Source organism: Oncorhynchus masou, chromosome 24 (genome assembly GCF_036934945.1).
Source record: "Oncorhynchus masou masou isolate Uvic2021 chromosome 24, UVic_Omas_1.1, whole genome shotgun sequence".
NCBI classification, from domain to species: Eukaryota; Metazoa; Chordata; class Actinopteri; order Salmoniformes; family Salmonidae; genus Oncorhynchus; species Oncorhynchus masou.
In genome coordinates, this window is record NC_088235.1 from 34,015,746 (window position 1) to 34,043,739 (window position 27,994).

The 27,994-nt window shown below is 43.3% G+C and overlaps 1 protein-coding gene across 6 annotated transcripts in view; it reads right to left on the minus strand.

Annotated features, from left to right (window-relative positions):
- Window positions 1–27,994, minus strand: part of LOC135512075 (brain-specific angiogenesis inhibitor 1-associated protein 2-like) — a 177,223-nt gene that overhangs the window by 24,211 nt on the left and 125,018 nt on the right. For all 6 annotated transcript variants that reach the window (XM_064933717.1, XM_064933712.1, XM_064933716.1 and 3 more), the window contains 3 exons: window positions 12,498–12,650; window positions 9,343–9,579; window positions 672–957 (listed from right to left, as the gene is read on the minus strand). In XM_064933717.1, coding sequence (XP_064789789.1) covers window positions 672–957; window positions 9,343–9,579; window positions 12,498–12,650 — 676 coding nt within the window. The remainder of the gene's footprint in view (window positions 1–671; window positions 958–9,342; window positions 9,580–12,497; window positions 12,651–27,994) is intronic.

Below are 27,994 nucleotides of genomic sequence, written 5' to 3' on the forward strand. Positions count from 1 at the left end.
AAAAAAAGGTTGATCCTTTAATTAATAAAGTATTTCTGCTAAAGTACTTTACACCACTGGTCCCTCTTAGATGTCACGTAGGTTGATACATTTCTATTTTTTCATTAATAAAGCCCTTTTACATAAACTCCCACTGTACCTAATGTCATTCCTAAACTGTCGGGGGAGGGGATACCTATTCAAAACTGAATGCATTCAACCGAAATGTGTCTTTGTATTTAACCCAACCCCTCTAACTGCAGGTGTACACTGTGATAAAAGGTGGGATAGGAGCCATTAAAAGTAGATGGAGAGAACAAGAGCAGCACACACTGCACAAAATGTGCTCCTTGACCGCATGGAGTGTATATCTAATTCTTGAAGGTCACAAACAAGCAGTTCTGTCACCAAGGTCTTTGTGACTGTGGCTAAATTCCTAAAAGTACACTAGTGATGTATTCTGTAATATTCTAACTTGACTGCCTATATTGCGGAATGCTATTGAGCCCCCATAATGAATTGGTTTTATAGTACTGTACTGTAATATTGAATTGCAGTAGCTAACTGTAAGATTTTAGAAAAACATTTTCATCAATTTGTTACAGTGTAGCTACTATACATGTGTTTCCGGTGCCCAACTTTGAGGGCCTCTCAAAATGTTTTTGGAGCTCCGCTATCCTGGTCCTCCTTACCCATGGTAGTGTTGCTCTTGGCGGGGGCGTTCTTGCGTACGGGTAGGGTGTTGGAGTAGACCTCGCTGCCCTGTCTGTGGGGCTGGGAGTGGTGCTGGGAGGAGGCCTTAGCCACCTGGGACTGTAGGGCCTGAGCCTGTAGGGCCTGAGCCTGGGCTTGGGCCATCTTCCCCTCCATCCAGTGTTGGTAGTCCTCCCCTCCTCCCCCTCCTGCTCCTCCATGCGCCCCTGCCGTTCCGTTCATTATGGGCATCCCTCCGTCCACTCCTCCTGGTCCCATTAGACGCTGCAGGGAAGGAGGTAGGGAGGAAGGAAGGAAAGCATGTGTTGATTTGTTATTAAGCAAAGATGGTGGATAAATTAAGATGAACTACTTTAAGCCATTTACCATATCATATTTTTTACAAGGTTCCTGTCTGTGTAAGAGGCCGTTCCCTCTTTCGCTTGAGCATGCTTTCCTGTGTGAGCTCACGGTTCCTCCATAATCTCTGGCATGCTCACGGTTTCTTCATAATCTCTGACATGCTCACATGAGAGAGAGAACAGCTGGCTCTGTTCTACTTATTGTCCCGTCCCTGCTTGTATGTGTTCAATTCAACCTCACACTTGGGTCTATATATTATGAACTGTACCCAGAACTCACCCTGTCTAATTTCAACTGAAATTGTGCAAGATTAAACAGCGCTGACAATTCCATTAGGAATTAGGGAATTAGGGAATTTAGCTAGCTAAATTGTGCAGCCAACATTTTGTCTACATTGATGCTGTTACAATAACCAAACTGTTGGATAAACAAATAATTTGTGAAACGATGATGTGATGTATGAAAGGATTGGATGTTGCATGCAATTTCAATGTGACTTGAGTTGTTTTACGTATAAGCAAATTTGATTGAGATGATCTCACTGCAATACTGTGCCCATGTTGCCTGATGTAGGTGTTTCAAAGAACTGTCAGTCAAGGTGAGCTACCTGCCCACCCAGTCTGTCTTTTTACACTTCCTGATTGGAAATGAGAGACAAAGTATGTTTTCTCAAAGTCAGTGTATTTATTGTAAAAAAAATTATGGGTTATGTTTTAGTCAGTCAAAAGGCAATTGTACATGGGAATCAGGATGACTGTGCTGGATCTTTAAAGCGCGAGGCTCAACTTCTCGGCTGTTTTGTTCCCGTGGCTACCACATTGTAGAGGCGTGAAGCAAACCAGTGCCGATACTGTGTGTGACCTTAAGTCGTGCATCTCGCTCATCGCAATATATGCAGTGCTGCTCGTGGCAACATACAGTACCAGTCAAAAGTTTGACAATACCCACTCAAGGGTTTTTCTTTGTTTTTACTATTTTCTACGTTTTTACTATTTTCTACATTGTAGAATAATAGTGAAGATATCAAAACTATGAAATAACACATATGGAATCATGTAGTAACCAAACAAGTGTTAAACAAATCAAAGTATATTCTTCAAAGTAGCCACCTTTTGCATTCTTGAGTGTGCTTTGCACACTCTTGGCATTCTCTCAACCAAGCCAACTGACATTTACTCCTGATGTGCTGACTTGTTGCACCCTTGACAACTATTTATGAACATTTGAACATCTTGGCCATGTTCTGTTATAATCCCCACCCAGCACAGCCAGAGGAGGACTGGCCTCCCCTCATAGCCTGGTTCCTCTCTAGGGAATTATTTTTATTTATACCTTTATTTAACCAGGCAAGTCAGTTAAGAACAAATTCTTATTTTCAATGACGGCCTAGGAACAGTGGGTTGACTGCCTGTTCAGGGGCAGAACGACAGAACGACAGACCTTGTCAGCTCGGGGATTTGAACTTACAACCTTTGTGGTTACTAGCCCAACGCTCTAACCACTAGGCTACCCTGCCGCCCCCTTATTCCTAGCCATCGTGCTTCTACACCTGCATTGCTTGCTGTTTGGGGGTTTAGGCTGGGTTTCTGTACAGGACTTTGATATATCAGCTAATGTAAAAAGGGCTATATAAATAAATTTGATTTGATTTGAACCAGCTTCATGAGGTAGTCACCTGGAATGCATTTCAATTAACAGGTGCGCCTTGTTAAAAGTTAATTTGTGGAATTTCTTTCCTTCTTAATGCGTTTCAGAGAATCATTTGTGTTGTGACAAGGAAGAGGGTGGTATACAGAAGATAACCCTATTTGGTAAAAGACCAAGTCAAGAACAGCTCTAATAAGCGAAAGAGAAAAGAGAAATGACAGTCCATTATTACTTTAAGACATGAAAGTCAGTCAATACGGAAAATATAGTCGCAAAAAACATCAACCGCTATGATGAAACTGGCTTTCATGAGGAAGACCCAGAGTTAACTCTGCTGCAGAGGATAAGTTCAATAGAGTTACCAGTATCAGAAATTTCAGCTCAAATAAATGCTTCACAGAGTTCAAGTAACAGACACATCTCAACATCAACTGTCAGAGGACCGGGGCTGTTTTTGGTTTGAGCTAGGCAAGACCATGGTTTGAGCTAGTTACAAGACCATGGTGCTTGCCTACGGAGCTGTGAGGGGAACGGCACCGCAGTACCTCCAGGCTCTGATCAGGCCCTACACCCAAACAAGGACACTGCGTTCATCCACCTCTGGCCTGCTCGCCTCCCTACCATTGAGGAAGTACAGTTCCCGCTCAGCCCAGTCAAAACTGTTCGCTGCTCTGGCCCCCCAATGGTGGAACAAACTCCCTCACGACGCCAGGACAGCGGAGTCAATCACCACCTTCCGGAGACACCTGAAACCCCACCTCTTCAAGGAATACCTAGGATAGGATAAGTAATCCTTCTCCCCCCCCCCTTAATGATTTAGATGCACTATTGTAAAGTGGCTGTTCCACTGGATGTCAGAAGGTGAATTCACCAATTTGTAAGTCGCTCTGGATAAGAGCGTCTGCTAAATGACTTAAATGTAAATGTAAATGTTAGTTAAAGCTACATCATGCAATGACATTCTGGACAATTCTGTGCTTCCAACTTTGTGGCAACAGTTTGGGGAAGGACCTTTCCTGTTTCAGTATGACAATGCCTCATGCACAAAGCAAGGTCCATTCAGAAATGATTTGTCAGGATCGGTTTGGAAGAACTTGACTGGCATTCACAGAGCCCTGACCTCAACCCCATCAAACACCTTTGGGATGAATTGGAATGCCAACTGCGAGCCAGGCCTAATTGTCCAACAGCTCACAAATAGCTGAATGGAAGTCTCCGAAGCAATGTTCCAACATCTAGTGGAAATCCTTCCCAGAAGAGTGGAGGCTATTATAGCAGCAAAGGGGGGACTAACTCTATATTAATGCCCATGATTTTGGAATGAGATGTTAGACAAGCAGGTGTCCACATCCTTTGGGGCATGTAGTGTATTACTGTACCACACACACACACACACACACACACACACACACACACACACACACACACACACACACACACACACACACACACACACACACACACACACACACACACACACACACACACACAACAATGATAATAATTATAACATGACAGAAGACTGGAGAAGAGTCAGGGTGTGAAAGAACCATGGCCCAACAGCTCCAAGGAACATGTTTCTGTTTCTTCCTACTGGCAACATTTTAATTAGCATGCAGCACTAACAACTTTATTTGCATCAGCAAATGTTTGTTTGTTTGTGTGTGTGTGTGTGTGTGTGTGTGTGTGTGTGTGTGTGTATGTGTGTGGAGAAGCTCTGAGAGATTCCGTAATGGAATCCCAACATCCTGGGGCATCGCTAGGCAACAGACTCACCAAGCTCTCACAGTCTCACAGCAGAATTAGACATTCAGCCACGTTCTCCAAACGTCAAATTTCGAAGTTGCTCCAAATATCAAATTTAGGGTTAAGGGATTAGTCGCTCATTACAAATGGTTAAGGTAAGGGTTAAGGTTTGGGATGGAGTTAAAACATTACATTCAGTCACTCATTACAAAGGGTTAAGGTACTAATCAAATCACATACACATATTTTGCAGATGTTATTATGGGTGTAGCGAAATGCTTGTGTTCCTAGCTCCAACAGTGCAGTAGCATCTAACAGTGCAGTAGTATCTAAAAACGGTTCACAACAATACACACAAAGCTATAAGTAAAACAATGGAATTAAGAAATATATAAATATTAGATTGAGCAATGTCAGAGTGGCATTGACTAAAATACAGTAGAATATAATACAGTATGTACATATGAGATAAGTAAAGCAGTATGTAAACATTATTAAAGTGACTAATGTCCATTATTAAAGTGAGAAGTGTTCCATTATTAAAGTGGTCAGTGATTCCAAGTCTATCTATATAGGGCAGCAGCCTGTAAGCTTCAGGCTTGCGTAACCGGGTGGAAGCTGGCTAGTGATGGTTATTTAACAGTCTGATGGCCTTAAGAATGAAAAACAGCTTCGGTCTCTCAGTCCCAGCTTTGATGCAAGTGTACTGACCACGCCCTCTGGATGATAGCGAGATGAACAGGCCGTGGCTCGGGTGGTTGATATTTTTCGGCCTTCCTGTGACAACAGGTGCTGTAGGTGTCCTGGATGGCAGGTAGTTCGCCCCCGCTAATGTGTTGGGCAGACTGCACCACCCTCTGGAGAACACTGTGGTTGCGGCGGTGCAGTTGCCGTACCAGTCGGTGATACAGGATGCTCTCAATTGTGCATCTGTAGAAGTTTGTGAAGGTTTTAGGGGCCAAGCCACATTTTGTTTCTTGAGGATGAAGAGGTGCTGTTGTGCCTTCTCCACCACACTGTCTGTGTGGGTTGACCATTTCAGATCATCAGTGATGTGTACGATGAGGGACTTAAAGCTTTTCACCTTCACTGCGGTCCCATCGATGTGGACAGGGGTGTGCTCCCTCTGCAGTTTCCTGTAGTCAACAATCAGATATTTTATTTTGTTGACGTTGAGTGAGAGGTAATTTCCTGGCACCACTCTCCCAGGGGCCTCACCTCCTCCCTGTAGGCTGTCTCGTCATTGTTGGTAATCAGGCCCACTACTGTTGTGTCATCTGCAAACTTGATGATTGAGTTGGAGGCGTGTGTGGCCATGCAGTCATGGGTGAACAGAGAGTACAGGAGGGGGCTGAGCATGTACTCTTGTGGGGCCCCTGTGTTGTGGATCAGCGAAGTGAAGGTGTTGTGTCCTACCTTCACCACTTGGGTGCAGCCCGTCAGGCAGTCCAGGACCCAGTTTCACAGGTCGGGGTTCAGACCCAGGTCCCCGAACATAATGATGAGCTTGGAGAGTACTATGGTGTTGAATGCTGAGCTATAGTTAATGAATAGCATTCTTACATAGGTATTCCTCTTGTCCAGATGGGATAGGGCAGTGTGCAGTGCGATGGCATCGTCTGTGGATCTATTGGGGCAGTAAGAAAATTTAAGTGGGTCTAGGGCAGGTGTGGGCAACTCCAGTCCCCGAGGGCCTGATTTGGTGTCACACTTTTTCTCTATCTCTAGCAAACACAGCTGATTAATCAAATTGCATTCTAAATTGAAGATCATGATTAGTTTATTATTGGAGTCGGGTGTGTTACCTGGAGCTGGGGCAAAACTGTGACACCAATCAGGCCCTTGAGGACTGGAATTGCCCATCCCTGACCTAGGGTATCAGGTAAGTTAGAGGTGATATAATCCTTAATTAGCCTCTCAAAGCACTTCATGATGACAGAAGTGAGTGCTACGGGGAGATAGTAATTTAGTTCAGTTACCTTTGCTTTCTTGGGTACAGGAACAATTATGGACATCTTGAAAGCAAGTGGGGACAGCAGATTGGGATAGGGAGAGATTGAATATGTCCGTAAACACTCCAGCCAGCTGGTCTGCGCATGCTCTGAGGACGCGGCTAGGGATGCTGTGTGAGCCAGCAGCCTTGTGAGGGTTAACATGCTTAATGTGTTTGAGCCAATCAGTTGTGCTATGACAAGGTAAGGATGGTATCCAGAAGATAGTCCTATTTGGTAAAAGACCAAGCCCATATTATGGCCAAGTCCATATGAAGAACAGCTCAAATATGCAAAAAGAAACGACAGTCCATCATTAATTTAAGACATGAAGGTCAGTCAATTCCCAAAATATCAAGAACTTTGAAGGTTTCTTCAAGTGCAGTTGCAAAAACCATCAAGTGCTGTGATGAAACTGGCTCTCATGAGGACCGCCACAGGAAAGGAAGACCCAGAGTTCATTGGAGTTACCAACGGACACATCTCAACATCAACTGTTCAGAGGAGACTGTGTGAACAGGCTTTCAAGGTCGAATTGCTGCAAAGAAACCACTACTAAAGGACACCAATAATAAGACTTGCTTGGGCCAACAAACATGAGCAATGGACATTAGACCGGTGGAAATCTGTCTGTCCTTTGATCTGATGAGTTCAAATTTGACATTTTTGGTTCCAACCGAAAATCTTTATGAGATGCAAAGTAGGTGAACGGATGATCTCTGCATGTGTGGTTCCCACCGTGAAGCATGGAGGAGGTGGTGTGATGGTGCTTTGCTGGTGACACTGTCAGTGATTTATTTAGAGTTCAAGGCACACTTAATCAGCATGGCTACCACAGCATTCTGGGGCAATACACACCATCCCATCTGGTTTGCGCTTAGTGGGACTATCATTTGTTTTTCAACAGGACAATGATCCAAAACACACCTCCAGGCTGTGTAAGGGCTATTTGACCAAAGAGAGTGATGGAGTGCTGTATCAGATGACCTGGCCTTCACAATCATCTGACCTCAACCCAATTGAGATGGTTTGGGATGAGTTGGACCACAGAGTGAAGGAAAAGCAGCCAGCAAGGGCTCAGCATATGTGGGAACTCCTTCAAGACTGTTGGAAAAGCATTCCTCATGAAGCTAGTTGAGAGAATGCCAAGAGTGTGCAAAGCTGTCATCAAGGCAAATGGTGGCTACTTTGAAGAATCTCAAATATAAAATATATTTTGATTTGTTTAACACTTTTTTTGGTTACTACATGATTCCATATGCGTTATTTCATAGTTAGCAGACAAGATTTGCTTAGAATTCCGTGGCATAATTTTATATTATGAAGAATACAAGTGAACCAAGCTGAATAAAATTATACTGTAGACACCTTAGGAAAGCCACAGAAAAAGGAATCTGGTTGATATCCCTTTCAATGGTCAATAGGGATGCATAGGAACACAGAGCTTTCAAAATAAGAGTAATTTCCTGATTGGATTGTTCTCAGGCTTTCGCCTCAGTTTTATATCTTTATGTTTGAAGCCTGAAATGTGGCAAAAGGCCGCAAAGTTCAAGGGGGGCGAATACTTTCGCAAGGCACTATATCAGTTCTGTTATACTCACATACAATATTTTTTACAGTTTTGGAAACTTTAGAGTGTTTTCTATCTTAAGCTGTCAATTATATGCATATTCTAGCATCTGGTCCTGAGAAATAGGCCGTTTACTGCGGGAACGTTATTTCCAAAAATAAAAGTAGTGCCCCCTAGCTTGAAGAGGTTTTAAATGTCTTACGTTGGCCACGGTGAAGGAGAGCACACAGTCCTTGGTAGTGGGCAGCGTCGGTGGCACTGTGTTATCCACGAAGTGGGCGAAGGTGTTTAGCTTGTCCGGGAGCAAGATGTCGTTGTGCGCTACGTGGCTGGTTTTCCCTTTCTAGTCCGTGATTGTCTGTTGACCCTGACACATACATCTCTGTACTGACATTTTGTCTGTTTGTCTTATGTAGGGAATAACTACAGTGTTTCTATTCAGCCATATTCCCAGTCACCTTGCCATGGTTAAATGTGGTGGTTTTCCCTTTCAGTTTTGCAAGGTTCAAACTCATTACAAAGGGTTAAGAAAAGGGTTAAGGTTTGGGATAGGGATAAAACAAAAAATAAAAAAACAGTGTCCACTACTGGGATCAAACACGTAAGATAGTGATCCAGAGTCATGGGATTACGCCCATCCACAAACCTAGTCTACTGGATGGTTATAGTGCTCACTGTTGCCCCTAGAAGGCATTTCCCGATGTCCTCAGGACATGGACAGTCGTCCAATTTCGACCTCAATCTTGAATGACCTAGCTGACAGAATAGCTGGTGGTGTTAATTTAATTAAGGTTTGTCATTAGAGCTGCAGCCCACAAACCTGCTGTGTGCTTCAAGACTCAAGAATACCCACTCAATCGCTGATGCAACACACAAACAGAGGTTCGTACACAAACACAGGCACTCACACAAAGCTCTTCAAAGCTTGATAATCAAAAACACAATTAGTGATGATGAGCAACAATTGATGCCTGTGGCACTCGATTAGCTGAATGTTTCTCCACACCAATAGGGCTGAAAAACCATAGCAGCTCTATTTAGATGTAGGATCTTAATTTCAGCCACTTTGTTACAGCAGGAAAATAATCCTGCAGCAACAGGAAATGTGAATTATTATGTGAAATATAATGACTGGAAAAATCTTGTAGAGGTTGATACATTTTTCATTAGGGCAAACCAAGTCTGTCATTTTAAAGTGGAAGTGACAAACTTTAGAATCCCCTTTCAACCTTGAATACTCTTCAAGTTTGCATTTCCTGCTGTGCAGGAACCTTATCAATGATCAAAATAGATCCTACATCTGTAGCTGTACCATAGTAATAGCACAGTAACATCTTAGTAACAGTGACCCACCTGTTGGGCCATTAGTGCAGCCAGCTCGGGGGGTACAGGCAGAGGCTTGGCCCCGGGGATTGGGTCAGAGATGAGCAGGTTGCCCTTGGAGCCGTGGTGAGTGTGGGAGCCGGACGCCAGGGTACCCCCTGTAGAGGTCATCTGCTGAGCCAGGAGCATAGCTCGGTCAGGCAGCTTGGTAGGATCAGCACACGCCTGCTGCCATGCTGGGATCTTTTGGGCTAGAAGGTCCTTACCCTGGAGAAGAGTGGTAAATAAAAACAAAGGGAGAGAAAGGTGAGACAGGTGAAAGGTGAAAGGTGAGACATTGTGTCGGGGTGAGATAGGTGAATATAGAGATGTTCTGGTGATGGAAGAGGAGTGATTAACAAGGTGTTCCTTTGAACCCACTCAAAAGGTAAGTGATGTGAGGTATGTGTATTTAAGGAGATTTATCAGAAGACTATAGGGTTATAAAGATCAGGAGAAACTGTTAAACAAATCGTTATGCTGTGAAAGGTTCACTGATTGAGAACATAACTACATTATCACATCCCAGAGAGAAAGAGAGAGAGAGGAGAGAGAGAGCAAGAAAGAGAAAGAAAGAGCGAGAGAGAGGAGAGAAAGAGAGGGAGAAGGAGAAGAGAGAGAGATAGAGAGAGAATGAGAGAGAGAGCTTCACCTCACACCCTCTGCCATATCACCAAACCAAGACATCTTTCTCTCTCGGCTCTGACAGCTCTTCTACGGTATCTATTGGCTGTGGAGCTGAAGCAGCCGTTTCAGCACAAAGCTGTCCACCAGCAGCCTCCCAGGATTATAACACTCAAGGCAGCCTGCGACACCATCTGTAGCCTCTAGGCCTTCCCTCCAGCTCTCTCCTCAACTCTGGGTTTCCTGCTCTAGCTTACCTCTGATCAGTTTTACCTCCACATCCACTCGTTAAAGCTTTCTGAGTTTAACAAAGGCTGTAGTACTCAGCAGGGTTGCCAGATTTCTCCATAAACTTAAACACTCTTAGAACACTCTTAGAACCCCTTTTTCTTTGGCTGTCACCATAGGAGAACCCTTTAGTGTTCCATGTAGAACCCTTTTGGGTTCCATGTTGAACCATATGTTGAAAATGTTCTACATGGAACCCAAAAGAGTTCTAACTTGAACCAAAATGATTCTACCTAGAACCAAAAAGGGTTCTTGAAAAGGGTTCTCCTATGAGGACAGCAAAATAACACATTTAGGTTCTCAATAGCACATTGAGTGTGCCCATAGATACCAAATACCAATTACATTTGTTTGACTGTCAGACAGTATTTATCCAAGTGCCATATCTCCCAAGTGGCGCAGTGGTCTAATGCACTACATCCCAGTGCTAGAGGTGTCACTACAGACCCTGGTTCAATTCGAGGCTGTATCACAAATGGCCGTGATTGGCGCACATTTGGCCCAGCGTCATCTGGGTTAGGGCTTGGCTGGTGTAGGCTGTCATTGAAAATAATAATTTGTTCTTAACTGACTTGTCTAGTTAAATAAAGGTTCAATTTAAAAAATATATCCTTCAATCTTTGTTACTATTTGTCTCTCTGTCCATAGCGTACATAAATATGTCTTGTTGTTGTCTTCCTTATCGCATTCTGTGTACCAATCAGAGTGCTCGTCCTTGGTCTCTCTCTGTTGGTGGACCGGATAGCAGTGCCAGAAGGTGACTAAGCTCCCAGTTGGCAGTATTGCCTAGGTAATGTACCGTGTCTTGTGTGCGTGGTAGTGTGGCCTGTGGAGCACCTTGCCAGAGAGATGATATAAACTCCACTGGCAGATGGTCTGCCTCTTCATCTTTCATCTCAATACACTTCTTAAACCTGCTCGTTTCGGTTCCCCTGCTCCTACTCATTCACCTTCATTATGGCTGTCTTATACATGGAGGGCACGACCATACCATATTAAGTTGCAGTGTTCTACAGAGTGGACGAGAGAGAGAGAGAGAGAGAGAGAGAGAGAGAGAGAGAGAGAGGGAGAGAGAGAGAGAGAGAGAGGGGGAGATAGAGAGGGGGAGAGAGAGCAAGAGAGAGAGAAAGAGAAAGGGAGAGAAAGAGAAAGGGAGAGAAAGAGAGAGAGAGAGGGAGGGAGAACCTGTCTGAAGAGTGGGTCCTCTCTCACCCACTCGTCCTATGTGACTCACACAATACGCCCTCAATCGTTCTGTCTTTGTCTCCCTACAACTTCTTTTCATATACAATCTCTCGTTCTCCATATTTCCCTTTTCACCGAGTCTTTCGAAATCGCTTCTAAACTAATTCTCTCTCCCCCTCCTTTCTTTCTCTCTATTCCTCTGTCCCTTGAACTCAAACTCTCTCTCTCTGCTCTCTTTCCCTTGATCTCAAACTCTCTCTCTCTCTGCTCTCTTTCCCTTGATCTCAAACTCTCTCTCTCTCTGCTCTCTTTCCCTTGATCTCAAACTCTCTCTCTCTCTGCTCTCTTTCCCTTGATCTCAAACTCTCTCTCTCTCTGCTCTCTTTCCCTTGATCTCAAACTCTCTCTCTCTGCTCTCTTTCCCTTGATCTCAAACTCTCTCTCTCTCTGCTCTCTTTCCCTTGATCTCAAACTCTCTCTCTGCTCTCTTTCCCTTGATCTCAAACTCTCTCTCTCTCTGCTCTCTTTCCCTTGATCTCTCTCTTTCCCTTGATCTCTCTCTCTCTCTCTTTCCCTTGATCTCTCTCTCTCTTTCCCTTGATCTCTCTCTCTCTCTGCACCTCTTCCCTTCATATCCTCTCGCTCCTCTCGCTTTCCACTGCCCCTTCCCCTCCTCTTCTCCTCACTCCTCCTGCTCTCCTCCACCTCCCACTGCTCAGTGTCTCAGCTCCCTTCACCCCCTTCCCCTCCTCACCTTTCTTCTCCTCCACCTCTCCTCCTCTCTCATCCCACTGCTCAGTCTATCTGCTCCCCTCATCCCCATCCCCTCCTCTCCTCCTCACCCCATCCCCTCCTCTCATTTCTTATCTTCCTCCACCTCTCTCAGCTCACTGCTCAGTCACTAGATAGAACCTTCTAGACAGTGTAGGGTGGAAAAATGTCAGTGCTCCCTGCCTATTCCCTTCGGATCTTAACCAGGAGAGTTTCCAACCTTAGGTACAGAAACTGTTGACACATAGATGAAAAGGGAAAAGTCAGACTTTGCTCACTTTGCTGTGGTAGGAGCTGCTGTTCTTGGCCACGGCACACTGTCTATCCACCAGGAAACAGTACCTCCTCCTCTCCTCTGACAGTGCATTCTTGTAGCCCTCTGCTGTGTACTGGTCCAGGTCACTCTGCTTGCTGCTGATGGTCTCAACATACTGAGGAGAGAGAGAGAGGAAGGGAGGAGTATGGGGACGGGATGAGCAGAAGCCATAAGGATAGCATATCATGAAGTTGCCCCTAAGTCTAGAATCTTGACACCGATCTAAGGTCAGTTTTGTGTGTGTGTGTTTATGTCTCAATGGTTAAGGTTAGTATTGTCTTATTTCCTAGACACAGTATGTACTTAGGAGCAACATTTGTGTCTGTTTGAATCTTCCCACCTAAACGGATTCAAGATGTGTGGACCTAGAATAAGGTGTCAGCAGCTAAACCAGTGGGGACAATATTGACAGAGAATAGCACATAAACATTCCATATATTCTGATTAACTGCTAAACAATGAATGGTACACAATGGAGCACTAATTCCCCAGTGGTACACAATGGAGCACTAATTCCCCAGTGGTACATGATGGAGCACTAATTCCCCAGTGGTACATGATGGAGCACTAATTTCCCAGTGGTACATGATGGAGCACTAATTCCCCAGTGGTACACAATGGAGCACTAATTCCCCAGTGGTACACGATGGAGCACTAATTTCCCAGTGGTACACAATGGAGCACTAATTCCCCAGTGGTACACAATGGAGCACTAATTCCCCAGTGATACATGATGGAGCACTAATTCCCCAGTGGTACACAATGGAGCACTAATTCCCCAGTGGTACATGATGGAGCACTAATTCCCCAGTGGTACATGATGGAGCACTAATTCCCCAGTGGTACACAACGGAGCACTAATTTCCCAGTGGTACATGATGGAGCACTAATTCCCCAGTGGTACACAATGGAGCACTAATTCCCCAGTGGTACATGATGGAGCACTAATTCCCCAGTGGTACATAATGGAGCACTAATTCTCCAGTGGTACACAACGGAGCACTAATTTCCCAGTGGTACACAACGGAGCACTAATTCCATAGTGGTACACAATGGAGCACTAATTCCCCAGTGGTACACAATGGAGCACTAATTCCCTGCCTGATTAGAAAAAAATGGCCAATACATTAAAGTCATTAGTCATTAAAGCAATAATAGTCATTAAAGCACTGATAGTAAAGGGGCTGAATAATTTTGCACGCCCAATTTTTCAGTTTTTGATTTGTTAAAAAAGTTTGAAATATCCAATAAATGTTGTTCCACTTCATGAATATGTCCCACTTGTTGTTGATTCTTCACAAAAAAATACAGTTTTATATCTTTATGTTTGAAGCCTGAAATGTGGCAAAAGGTCGCAAAGTTCAAGGGGGCCGAATACTTTCGCAAGGCACTGTATTTCACAAACCCCAGAGGTGCCTTATTGCTATTATAAACTGGTTACCAACGTAATTGGAGAGGTAAAAAGAAATGTTTTGTCATACCTGTGGTATATGATCTGATATACCACGACTTTCAGTCAATCAGCATTCAAGGCTTGAATCATCTAGTTTATAATGTAGCAATAGTCGCTAATGATGTTAATGACACAGAGCCCAGCCTAAGACAAGAAAAAATTGAGTTCATCCTTTGTTACCATAGAGGTACAATTAGACTTGTCCTGAAAACTTTGTTATCCACACAGTAGTCATCAACCACCAGACAAAGGCATAACAACAAAAACCTTGTTGAAAACTTGACTAAAATCTTCCACAAAACACTTGTGGGGCTTGATCCTCTAAGTTCACATCAGGTAAACACAAACACGCCTACACATAAACGCACGCGCATCATATACACACAAACACGCCTACACATAAACGCACGCGCATCATATACACACAAACACGCCTACACATAAACGCACGCGCATCATATACACACAAACACGCCTACACATAAACGCACGCGCATCATATCCACACAAACACGCCTACACATAAACGCACGCGCATCATATACACACAAACACGCCTACACATAAACGCACGCGCATCATATCCACACAAACACGCCTACACATAAACGCACGCGCATCATATACACACAAACACGCCTACACATAAACGCACGCGCATCATATACACACAAACACGCCTACACATAAACGCACGCGCATCATATCCACACAAACACGCCTACACATAAACGCACGCGCATCATATACACACAAACACGCCTACACATAAACGCACGCGCATCATATACAAACAAACACGCCTACACATAAACGCACGTGCATCATATACACACAAACACGCCTACACATAAACGCACGCGCATCATATACACACAAACACGCCTACACATAAACGCACGCGCATCATATCCACACAAACACGCCTACACATAAACGCACGCGCATCATATACACACAAACACGCCTACACATAAACGCACGCGCATCATATCCACACAAACACGCCTACACATAAACGCACGCGCATCATATACACACAAACACGCCTACACATAAACGCACGCGCATCATATACACACAAACACGCCTACACATAAACGCACGCGCATCATATACACACAAACACGCCTACACATAAACGCACGCGCATCATATACACACAAACGCGCACACATACACAGGGGTCTCAGATAGAAATGTCAGCCCAATTACAGAACTCATTAAGGCAATGTGAGCAGGTGTTTACTGAAAATTCACAGCTTCCCATTTACCACTCCCCACACTGCTACCCTGGAGCTTTCTGTTTCCCTTTCATCTCTCTGTCCCTCCCCGTCTCCCTCCGCCCCTCAGAATGATGCACAGTCAGAGATGCTGTATGATACCTGCATGAAGATACTATCCACTTCAAAGTGTTTCTTCTCTGAGAATGTTACACAATATGATCCCTCCCACATTGTTACACAATAGGATCCTTCCCTCCCACATTGTTACACAATAGGATCCTTCCCTCCCACATTGTTACACAATAGGATGCCCCCCTCCCACATTGTTACACAATAGGATCCATCCCTCCCACATTGTTACACAATAGGATCCTTCCCTCCCACATTGTTACACAATAGGATCCATCCCTCCCACATTGTTACAGAATAGGATGCCTCCCTCCCACATTGTTACACAATAGGATACATCCCTCCCACATTGTTACACAATAGGATCCTTCCCTCCCACATTGTTACACAATAGGATCCATCCCTCCCACATTGTTACACAATAGGATCCATCCCTCCCACATTGTTACACAATAGGATGCCTCCCTCCCACATTGTTACACAATAGGATCCATCCCTCCCACATTGTTACACAATAGGATGCCTCCCTCCCACATTGTTACACAATAGGATGCCTCCCTCACACATTGTTACACAATAGGATGCCCCCCTCCCACATTGTTACACAATAGGATCCATCCCTCCCACATTGTTACACAATAGGATCCTTCCCTCCCACATTGTTACACAATAGGATCCATCCCTCCCACATTGTTACAGAATAGGATGCCTCCCTCCCACATTGTTACACAATAGGATCCATCCCTCCCACATTGTTACACAATAGGATCCATCCCTCCCACATTGTTACACAATAGGATGCCTCCCTCCCACATTGTTACACAATAGGATCCATCCCTCCCACATTGTTACACAATAGGATGCCTACCTCCCACATTGTTACACAATAGGATGCCTCCCTCACACATTGTTACACAATAGGATACATCCCTCCCACATTGTTACACAATAGGATCCATCCCTCCCACATTGTTACACAATAGGATCCACCCCTCCCACATTGTTACACAATAGGATCCATCCCTCCCACATTGTTACACAATAGGATCCATCCCTCCCACATTGTTACACAATAGGATGCCTCCCTCCCACATTGTTACACAATAGGATGCCACCCTCCCACATTGTTACACAATAGGATGCCACCCTCCCACATTGTTACACAATAGGATCCCTCCATCACACTTTTTTTACACAATAGGATGCCTCCCTCCCACATTGTTACACAATAGGATGCCTCCCTCCCACATTGTTACACAATAGGATCCATCCCTCCCACATTGTTACACAATAGGATGCCACCCTCCCACATTGTTACACAATAGGATGCCTCCCTCCAACATTGTTACACAATAGGATGCCACCCTCCCACATTGTTACACAATAGGATCCATCCCTCCCACATTGTTACACAATAGGATGCCTCCCTCCCACATTGTTACACAATAGGATCCCTCCCTCACACATTATTACACAATAGGATGCCTCCCTCCCCCATTGTTACACAATAGGATGCCTCCCTCACACATTGTTACACAATAGGATACATCCCTCCCACATTGTTACACAATAGGATGCCTCCCTCCAACATTGTTGCACAATAGGATGCCGCCCTCCCACATTGTTACACAATAGGATGCCTCCCTCCCACATTGTTACACAATAGGATGCCTCCCTCCCACATTGTTACACAATAGGATGCCTCCCTCACACATTGTTACACAATAGGATGCCTCACTCACACATTGTTACACAATAGGATGCCGCCCTCCCACATTGTTACACAATAGGATGCCTCCCTCCCACATTGTTACACAATAGGATGCCTCCCTCACACATTGTTACACAATAGGATGCCTCCCTCACACATTGTTACACAATAGGAAGCCTCCCTCACACATTGTTACACAATAGGATGCCTCCCTCCCACATTGTTACACAATAGGATGCCTCCCTCCTCACCATAGTTGAACCATCAGCGATGACATGACTACACAGTGTGACTGTGGCCTCGGCTTTCGGTAACGAGCCTAATGACTCAGAGATGATTAAGAAGAGGTGACAAACACACAGACGCCCAGCCGTTCCTTTATTCTCTCTCATCTGTGTGTATGTAGACTGATTACAGAGAAAGGAGAAACACTTTAGGAGTTTAATTAGCTTTCAGTGCAGCAGGTTGATGGAACGACAAAGAGGATAATGTTCTTTTCAATTAAAATGGGGTTCTTTTCATCTGCGCCGTTTGGGGTGGGTTTCAGGGGCTGCATCCCCAAATGCCTTTGGCCCACCTTTTTTGGATGGTTGAAAAAAACATGTGCTGATGTGCTTTAGGACCATGCAGATGCCTCGGAACAAGCGGGCAGGCTGTTTTTATTCTGCACCCAGCGGTTTCTAAAGCCAGTGTGGAATGTTGAATTTGTTTTCTTCCTTTGAATTTGGCTCGAGCATGTGAACGGTTTGGGCCATTAGCTATTATGACCCCCAAATGAAAGTTAAGACTCTCAGGAACATATATGTGCCTTCCCCTCCCCTCTACAACGTTTACAAGTTATACAAGACTCATTAGAAGGGACTTTGACAAAAAAATAGCACAGAATGGCTGGGGGAAAAGAATTGAATTGCAATTGTGATATTTTTGCTATGAATTTGGCTCCCGCCTTAGAACAGTTTGGGCTATTAGCAAATATGACCCCATTCCTGAAAGCTAAGACTCTCAGGAACACATCTTCTGTTCTAAGAAAGATGAAATACACAATAATTGCCTGATGATCTTCCTTCCTAAATTTTAGGCCTCACTCTCTCCTTAGGCCTCACACCCCCGTATCTGAGATACCTACAGCAGCCCTCATCCTCCACATACAACACCCGTTCTGCCAGTCACATTCTGTTAAAGGTCCCCAAAGCACATACATCCCTGAAACAAACACTCAAACTGGAGTCATCTCCATCTCTTCATTCAAAGACTCAATCATGGACACTTACTGACAGCTGTGGCTGCTTTGCGTGATATATTGTTGTCTCTACCTTCTTTCCCTTGTGCTGTTGTCTGTGTCCAATAATGTTTGCACCGTGTTTTGTGCTGCTACCATGTTTTGCTGCTACCATGCTGTGTTGTCTTAGGTTGTCTTAGGTCTCTCTTTATGTAGTGTTGTATCTCTTGTCGTCATGTGTGTTTTGTCTTCTATTTCTATTACATTTTTAATCCCAACCCCCGTCCCCCCAGGAGGCCTTTTGATTTCTGATTGTCTTAACTCACCAAGTCCAACACTAATAAGCTGAGCCTCTCATCCATTTTTTTCTTCACCTCACATATCGTAAACAAAGTCTGTTTTTTTAACATCCATGATAGCTCCTCAGTATTTGTAAAATCTTTCCAACGCTCCTTGCCTCCTTAAACACCAAGCCTCTGTGTGAAAAATCTAAATATCATGATCTGATAATCCCATATATCCAGTGGAAACTTCATAAAAAACAGCTGTCTGTACCGAGCTAACTGGTGCGGAAACTCTGAGGGCTGATACTATGTTGCAAGTTCGCTAGCGACAGCTTCTGGCCGGACCCATTTGATGATTTGATATAATGCTGCACTTCACCAGCAATATCTCAAGTCAAAGGGAGGCAGGGAGGCAGAGTAGAGAGATGAATGTGATTGAAAGAACCAGAATTGTCATCAGGATATTTTCTACTGTTTTTATTTGTCGGCTTTAGGCCTATGTATTTTACATAGTTGACAATGGAAGTTATAGGTCTACAGCTACCTCTCTGAGTTCTATGTGCTCATTTCTTTAGCTGCCATTGGACCACAGTGTATCAATGTGTCCATATGGCAGAGGCTGGTGCTCTCGCCTTAGTTGAATTCAATTTTTATGATTAACCACGGGATAATTTGGGCTCCCGAGTGGCACAGTGGTCTAAGGCACGGCATCTCAGTGCTAGAGGCGTCACTACAGACCCTGGTTTGATTCCAGGCTGTATCACAACCGGCCGTGATTGGGAGCCCCATGGGGTGGCACACAATTGGCCCAGCGTCATTAGGGTTTGGCCGGGGTAGGCCGTCATTGTAAATAAGAATTTGTTCTTCACTGACTTGCCTAAATAATTACAGGAAAAATTATGATTTTGAGAAACAAAAAAAATCATCATAACTGTCACGCAGATTGCTAGAAATGGTAGGCGAGATTGCAAGCTCCCCAAACTCACGAACTGCCTATGTTCTTTACTATAACATGCATTGAAAAAAACACATCTGTGCATCAGCCACAGGGAGGAGCTACTGAGTCAGTTACACCACATATATCACACCCACATCTATCAAAGAGAAGGACTCCCTGTACCTGGTACCCACATGCGCTGTGGAAAAGAACAGAAATTCGACAGGGAAGGATCAGGCATTTTCTGATGCATTCCCTGCTGTGACTGGGGACTTAAATAGACTTTAGCACAGGTATCCCAGGACAAATGACATGGACACAAAAGGAGGTGGAATATATCAAAAAAATAAACAGAGATGAAAAACTGCAGGAGAAGATGGGGGGGGTGGATGTGGGGGTTGCTATATGTATCACGGAGAGAGAGGGGAATGATAACACGATAGCATGCTAAAGCACACAGATTATTATTATCGCGGTGTGGTGCCAAAGGCTTAGGGTGCTTCAGGCAGCAGAGAGAGAGAGAGAGAGAGAGAGAGAGAGAGAGAGAGAGAGAGAGAGAGAGAGAGAGAGAGAGAGAGAGAGAGAGAGAGAGAGAGAGAGAGAGAGCGAGAGCGAGTGAGAGAGAAAGTGAGAGAGAGAGATATAAAGTGAGAGAGAGAGAGAGATAAAGTGAGAGAGAGAAAGCGAGAGAGAGAGAGAGAGATAAAGCGAGAGAGATAAAGAGAGAGAGAGCGAGAGAAAGTGAGAGAGAGAAAGTGAGTGAGAGAGAGAGAGAGATAAAGAGAGAGAGAGCGAGAGATAAAGTGAGAGAGAGAGAGAGAGAGAGAGAGAGAGTGAGAGAGATAAAGAGAGAGATAAAGTGAGAGAGAGATAAAGAGAGAGAGATATATAAAGTGAGAGAGAGAGAGAAAGATAAAGTGAGAGAAATGGGGACACAGAGAGCTAGATAGAGAGATTGAGATAGAGAGATAGAAGTTGAGGTTGAGAATAGATAAAGATAACAGAGTGTGTTGGATGTGTATGGGGATTATCGAACGTAAACTACTGAGATAGTAGGGGATGGGGAGAGGATGTAGGGGAGGTAGAAAAAAATAGGTAAACAGTGCATTCAGAAAGTATTTAGACCCCTTGACTTTTTCCACATTTTAGCCTTATTCTAAAATTGCTGAACTTTTTCCCTCTCATCAATCTACACAAAATACCCCAGAATGACAAAACAAAAACTGGTTTTTAGAAATGTTAGCAAATTTAACTGAAATATTACATTTACATAAGTATTCAGACCCTTTACTCAGTACTTTGTTGAAGCACCTTTGGCAGTGATTACAGCCTCTAGTCTCCTTGGGTAGGACACTACGTAAGCTTGGCACACCTGTTTTTGGGGAGTTTCTGCCAATATTCTCTGCAGATCCACCCAAGCTCTGTGAGGTTGGATAGAGAGCGTCGCTGCACAGCTATTTTCAGGTCTCTAGAGATGTTCGATCAGGTTCAAGTCTGGGCTCTGGCTGAGCCACTCAAGTACATGCAGAGACTTGTCCCAAAGCCATTCCTACATTGTCTTGTTGGGAGTGAGCTTTGGGTCGTTGTCCTGTTGAAAGGTGAACCTTCGCCCCAGTCTGAGGTCCTGAGCAGGTTTTCATCAAGGATCTCACTTCTCCGTTCATCTTTCCCTTGATCCTGTCTTGTCTCCCAATCCTTGCTGCTGAAAAACATCCCCACAGCATGATGCTGCCACCACCATGCTTCACCATAGGGATGGGGCCAGTTTTCCGCTTGGCATTCAGGCCAAAGAGTTCAATCTTGGTTTCATCAGACCAGAGAATCTTGTTTCTTATGGTCTGAGAGTCATTTAGGTGTCTTTAGGCAAACTCCAAGCAAGCTGTTATGTGCCTTTAACTGAGGAGTGGATTCTGTCTGACCACTCTACCATAAAGGCCTGATTGGTGGAATGCTGCAGAGATTGTTTTCCTTCTAAGGTTCCCCATCTCCAAAGAGGAACTCTGGAGCTCTGTCAGAGTGACCTTCTCCCCCGATTCTTCAGTTTGGCTGGGCGGTCAGCTCTAATAAGAGTCTTGGTGGTTCCAAACTTCTTCCATTTAAAAATGATGAGGCCACTGTGTTCTTGGGGACCATCAGTGCTGCATAAATGTTTTGGTACCCTTCCCCAGATCTGTGCCTCGACACAATCCTGTCTCGGAGCTCTACGGACTCCTTTGACCTCATATCTTGGTTTTTGCTCTAACATGCACTGTCAAAATCAAATCAAATTTCAAATCAAATTTTTAAATCAAATCTAACTTTATTGGTCACACACATTTTTATCAGGTGTTATTTCAGGGCTAGTGAAATGCTTGTTTTCCTAGCTCCAACAGTGCAGTAATATCTAACAATTCACAACAATAGACACAAATATAAAAGTTAAATAATGGAATTAAGAAATACAGAAATATTAGGACGAGCAATGTAGGAGTGGTACTGACTAAAATTCAGTAGAATAGAATACAGTATATACTGTACATATTAAATGAGTAAAGCAGTATGTAAACATTATTAAAGCGACTAGTGTTCCATTATTAAAGTGACCAGTGATTCAATGTCTATAGGGCAGCAGCCTCTAAGGGTCAGAGTTGAGTAACTGGGTGGTAGCTGGCTAATGATGGCTATTTAACTTCTTATGGCTGGGGGCAGTATTGAGTAGCTTGATGAATAAGGTGCCCAGAGGTGCCCAGAGTAAACTTCCTGCTCCTCAGTCCCAGTTGCTAATATATGCATATTATTAGTATATTTGGATAGAAAACACTCTGAAGTTTCTAAAACCGTTTGAATGATATCTGTGAGTATAACAGAACGCATATGGCAGACAAAACACTGAGAAAAAAATCCAACCAGGAAATGGAAATCTGAGGTTGGTCGATTTTCAACTCAGCCCCTATTGAAGATACAGTGGGATATTGGTCATCTTGCACTTCCTAAGGCTTCCACTAGATGTCAACCGTCTCTAGAAACTTGTTTGAGGCTTCTTCTTCATCTGCAATTAGTGAACGCGCTTCATGAGTTTTGATTTGTTTACCAAAAACGCTAACAAAAGTAGCTATTTGGACATAAATGATGGACATTATCGAACAAATCCAACATTTATTGTGGAACTGGGATTCCTGGGAGGGCATTCTGATGAAGATCATCAAAGGTAAGTGAATATTTATAATGTCATTTCTGACTTCTGGTGACTGCACAATATGACGGATATCTTTTTGGCTTGTTGGTCCCTGAGCGCCATACTCAGATTATTGCATGGTTTGCTTTTTCCGTAAAGCTGTTTTGAAATCTGACACAGCGGTTGTGTTAACCTCGAGCGACGAGCAATCCCGTATCCGGGAGCGTAATCATAGCCTCAAGCGCATTACCATAACGCAACGTTTCCTATTCATGAAAATCGCAAATTAAATGAAATAAATATACTGAAACACAAGCTTAGCTTTTTGTTAACAACACTGTTATCTCAGATTTTCAAAATATGCTTTTCAACCAAAGCTACACAAGCATTTGTGTAAGAGTATTGATAGCCTAGCATAGCATTAAGCCTAGCATTCAGCAGGCAACATTTTCACAAAAACAAGAAAAGCATTCAAATAAAATAATTTACCTTTGAAGAACTTCGGATGATTTCAATGACGAGACTCTCAGTTAGATAGCAAATGTTCATTTTTTCCAAAAAGATTATTTGTGTTGGCGAAATAGCTCCGTTTTGTTCATCACGTTTGGCTAAGAAAATGACCGGAAAATGCAGTCACTACAACGCCATGCCCCACATACACACACAGCCTGGGGGTGACTCTCAATTGTATTTCCTTAATACCTTATGTCCTACCTCTTGTCCTTAACAAAACGAGGAGAAAAACATTGAAGGTTCCTATACGTTCTGGCTTTGTCCCTGAACCTAACTGTCGTCGACGCAGAAACCTTAACGGTGGTGGTGGGGGAGCATGGGACTCCTGGTTGTGTTGACAGGAAGCAGATTCAACAGGAAGAGAAAGGGGGCTGAACTCGAGGGGTTTCAGAGGGCTAAGAACAAAGGGTCATATGGAAGGAATATAACACAACTCGATCACGAGTCACATGTCTGGGGAATGAAGGATTTGGAGGGATTTGGAATAGAGAGTATAAAACAATATATTTTATATTATGCCCCTTGACACATGCTTTAGTCTAACAATAGAGAGAGAGAAGAGAGATCTGAAAAGGAAATGTCAAACCTCAGCTAAATGGATTACGAAATACAAATACCTCCATACTGAAATGTATGTCAACGGAAATGTCAGATTCCATGAAGGTAAACTTTTAAAACTAGATTATTAACCAGTAAGTTCCTTGATACCTGCAGTACAAAGAGATTAGTTTAATATTGACTCAAATGGAACTTGATTCCTAGAATCATCTTTTATTTATGTCAAGCCGAGGACTAAGCTTGATCTTTTGTCAGACTGTCAGAGCACAGCTTCCTCTGATGTTGTGGAGTTCCTCCCTACAAAACCCTTTAAGAATTTACATCCAACTGACTTATTAACATGACAACAAGAAATAGGTCATTCAGAAAAGAGATCACACAGTGGAACAGGGAGGGATGGAGAAATAAAAGTGGGAATGAGAGAGAGAAAGAGGAATGTAGAGAGGGTGAGAGCAGGAGAGAGAAAGAGATAGTTGGGGAAAGAGGAAGGGAGAGACTGGTTTGAATAATTGAAGAAAATAACGGAACTGCAGCAGAACAGAACAAACCCAGACCCCCCCTCTTTCACTCTCTCATTTTCCCTCCCTCACTTTCTTGATCTTTCTCTCTCTAACATTCTGCTCTGTCTGTCTCTAAAGAGACTGAGTCAGCAGTGGCACCATAGCATCTCTTTCATTCTCCCCACATTAGCCTGAGGGACTGGGGCCCTCAGTAGTCAACACACACACTACCTCTGTGTTTCTCTCTGATGCACTACCATCCCAACAGCTCTGACGCCATCAAGCTAACGGTTCCAATGCAGAGGGAACTGAACTGTGTGTGTGTGTGTGTGTGTGTGTGTGTGTGTGTGTGTGTGTGTGTGTGTGTGTGTGTGTGTGTGTGTGTGTGTGTGTGTGTGTGTGTGTGTGTGTGTGTGTGTGTGTGTGTGTGTGTGTGTGTGTGTGTGTGTGTGTGTGTGTGTGTGCGTGCGTACTTGTGTTCGTGTGGCATGAGTAAATTCAATCTGTCTTGTTTTCACACGGCAGCACCATGTGCAGTTTCACTCTCACAGAGTTGTTATTATAACTTGCTAATGAGCTGTTTGATTGGCGTTACCACTCTGCTCACATTGTAATTCCCCAGAGGCTGTAGGGATGAAACATGGGCTGATGTGGTTTGTTTCTACTATTTAGAAACTGAGACATTCTGTGATCGTTCCTCCTCACAGTTACCAGAGCCTAAGGCAGCAAGAGAGAGCAAAAGAAGAAGAAGAGAGAGAGAGAGAGAGAGAGACAGAGAGAAAGAGACAGAGACAGAGAGACTAAACCTTCCATAAAAAGCCATCACCCACGGAGAAATTAACCCAGAGAAGAGCCCCCTAAACAAGCAGGTCCTGGGGCTTTCTTCACGAACATAAACAGACCCCATAGAGCCCCAGGGTAGCAACACAATTAGACCCAACCAAATCATGAGCAAAAACAAAGATAATTACTTGACACATTGGAAAGGTTTTACAAAAAAACAGAGCAAACTAGAATGCTATTTGGCCCTAAACAGTGAGTACACAGTGGCAGAATACCTGACCACTGTGAATGACCCAAAATTAAGGAAATCTTTGACTATGTACAGACTCAGTGAGCATAGCCTTGCTATTGAGAAACTCTGCCGAAGGCAGACCTGGCTCTCAAGCGGAGACAGGCTATGTGCACACCACCCACAAAATGAGGTGGAGACTGAGCTGCACTTCCTAACCTCCCGCCAAATGTAGGACCATACATTCAAAAAATGTGTGGTTCAACAAGAGTTTTTCTAAGATCCTCAAAGTTCTTCAAATAACCATAGGGTTCTTGGCACTGAAAATGCCCCCCAATAGGTTCTTCCAAGAACCCCATAGAAGGTGGGGTTCATCAAGGAACCTCCTTAGTTGGTTGGGGTTCTTGCAGGAACCTAACATTTTTTATTTGAAAGGACAGCAGGAGTAGGCACTTAACGGAAAAATGTAAAGATCTCCTCAATTTAAGGTAAGGTTTGACCCTTGTATGATCTAAATTGATATTGTTTTATGGTGATACTATTTTCATATTTGTGCAATTCTTTCTAAAACAGAAAATGGACACATTTCAATGGATATCAATCAACAAACAGGTAAGAATATATAGGCTATAAGAATATGTTGAAGACTAGCGGAATTGTGTGCTGATGACTGAACTACTCACTTCTGTGTCTGCAGGTATACAGATGAGGAGGCATTCAAAGGTATTCCAATTGGTATTGGTATGTTATGCAGATCACAAGGTATGTGTATGAAAACCATTATCAAAACAGTTTTTTTTCACCACAAATACATTCACCACAAATACCAAGATTCTGTCGTGTGCATGTTTTGTTAATCATCTGTATAATTACTATTTTTTGGATTCACAGACTTAACCCTCCCTACACCTCTGATGAATATAACAGGAAACCTGTTTCATCACCATGCACTGCAAAATCATTCTGGCTATGGACATGGAGAACATCAACACATGAACATCAACACGCCAGAGGATATAATCATTGATCTTGGGACTCTGCTGGGAGTTTACCTCATATTTAGATTTTTTAAATTCTGCTTTACCACTAAAATCATAATAAACACTGATAACTAAAATATTGTGTTATTGTTATGGGTATTATTATTATTATTATTAAAAGGTTCTTCAAAAGGTTATTTTAAACCCTTTTAAACGTTTTTTCAGAGAACGTATAGGTGTTCCCCCACAGTTTCAGTTTGAAGAACCCCTAAAGGATACTCCAGGAACCTTTTCTTTTTAGACTGTATTAGAGGCACAGATTTCCCTCAGATTACACAGACCCACAAAGAATTTGAAAACAAATCCAATTTTGATAAACTCCTATATCTATTGGGTGAAATACCACGGGGAGACATGTCGTGGAAAATGACATAAATAGTCACGCTATCCCATGTTTCACTGCTTAAAGAATAGTCTCTTGTTATACAGTGGGGCAAAAAAGTATTTAGTCAGACACCAATTGTGCAAGATCTCCCACTTAAAAAGATGAGAGAGGCCTGTACATTTCATCATAGGTACACCTCAACTATAACAAAATGAGAAAAATAAATCCAGAAAATCACATTGTAGGATTTTTTATGAATTTATTTGCAAATTATGGTGGAAAATAAGTATTTGGTCAAAAACAAAAGTTTATCTCAATACTTTGTTATATACCCTTTGTTGGCAATGACAGAGGTCAAATGTTTTCTGTAAGTCTTCACAATGTTTTCACACACTGTTGCTGGTATTTTAGCCCATTCCGCCATGCAGATCTCCTCAAGAGCATTGATGTTTTGGGGCTGTTGCTGGGCAACATGGACTTTCAATTCCCTCCAAAGATTTTCTATGGGGTTGATATCTGGAGACTGGCTAGGCCACTTCAGGACCTTGAAATGCTTCTTGCCCGGGCGGTGTGTTTGGGATCATTGTCATGCTGAAAGACCCAGCCATGTTTCATCTTCAATGCCTTTGCTGATGGAAGGAGGTTTTCACTCAAAATCTCACGATACATGGCCCCATTCATTATTTCCTTTACACGGATCAGTCGTCCTGGTCCCTTTGCAGAAAAACAGCCCCAAAGCATGATGTTTCCACCCCCATGCTTCACAGTAGGTATGGTGTTCTTTGGATGCAACTCAGCATTCTTTGTCCTCCAAACATGACGAGTTGAGTTTTTACCAAAAAGTTATATTTTGGTTTCATCTGACCATATGACATTCTCCCAATCTTCTTCTGGATCATCCAAATGCTCTCTAGCAAACTTCAGACGGCCTGGACATGTACTGGCTTAAAAAATCCTACAATGTGATTTTCTGGATTTTTTTTTCTCATTTTGTCTGTCATAGTTGAAGTGTACCTATGTCATTTTTGATCTGTTATTAAAGGTTAATAGATGACGTTATTACAAAAACATTGTAATGTGAAGGGTTTTCCTAGTATATGTCTGATGTTTATACATTGTACGTTGTGTGGAAAATATCCAAATCAAAGAGAATGTTTTGGGGAATATGAAATGTTAAGTTAGTTGTCTAAAATGGGATTTGAGAAAAATCTAGCCCTTGCCTCATTAACTTGGTGCGCCCAGAGAATTGCCCTAAAGGCGGTTACGCCCACTTCTGACCCAAGGGTATAAAACCTGTGAGTATAGAATCTACAACAGGACTACGTGACCCCAGCTGCAGCAGGGTCTGAAAAAGTCAACCAACCCAGAACGCAACGCAAGTTTGAGGACAAAGAAATC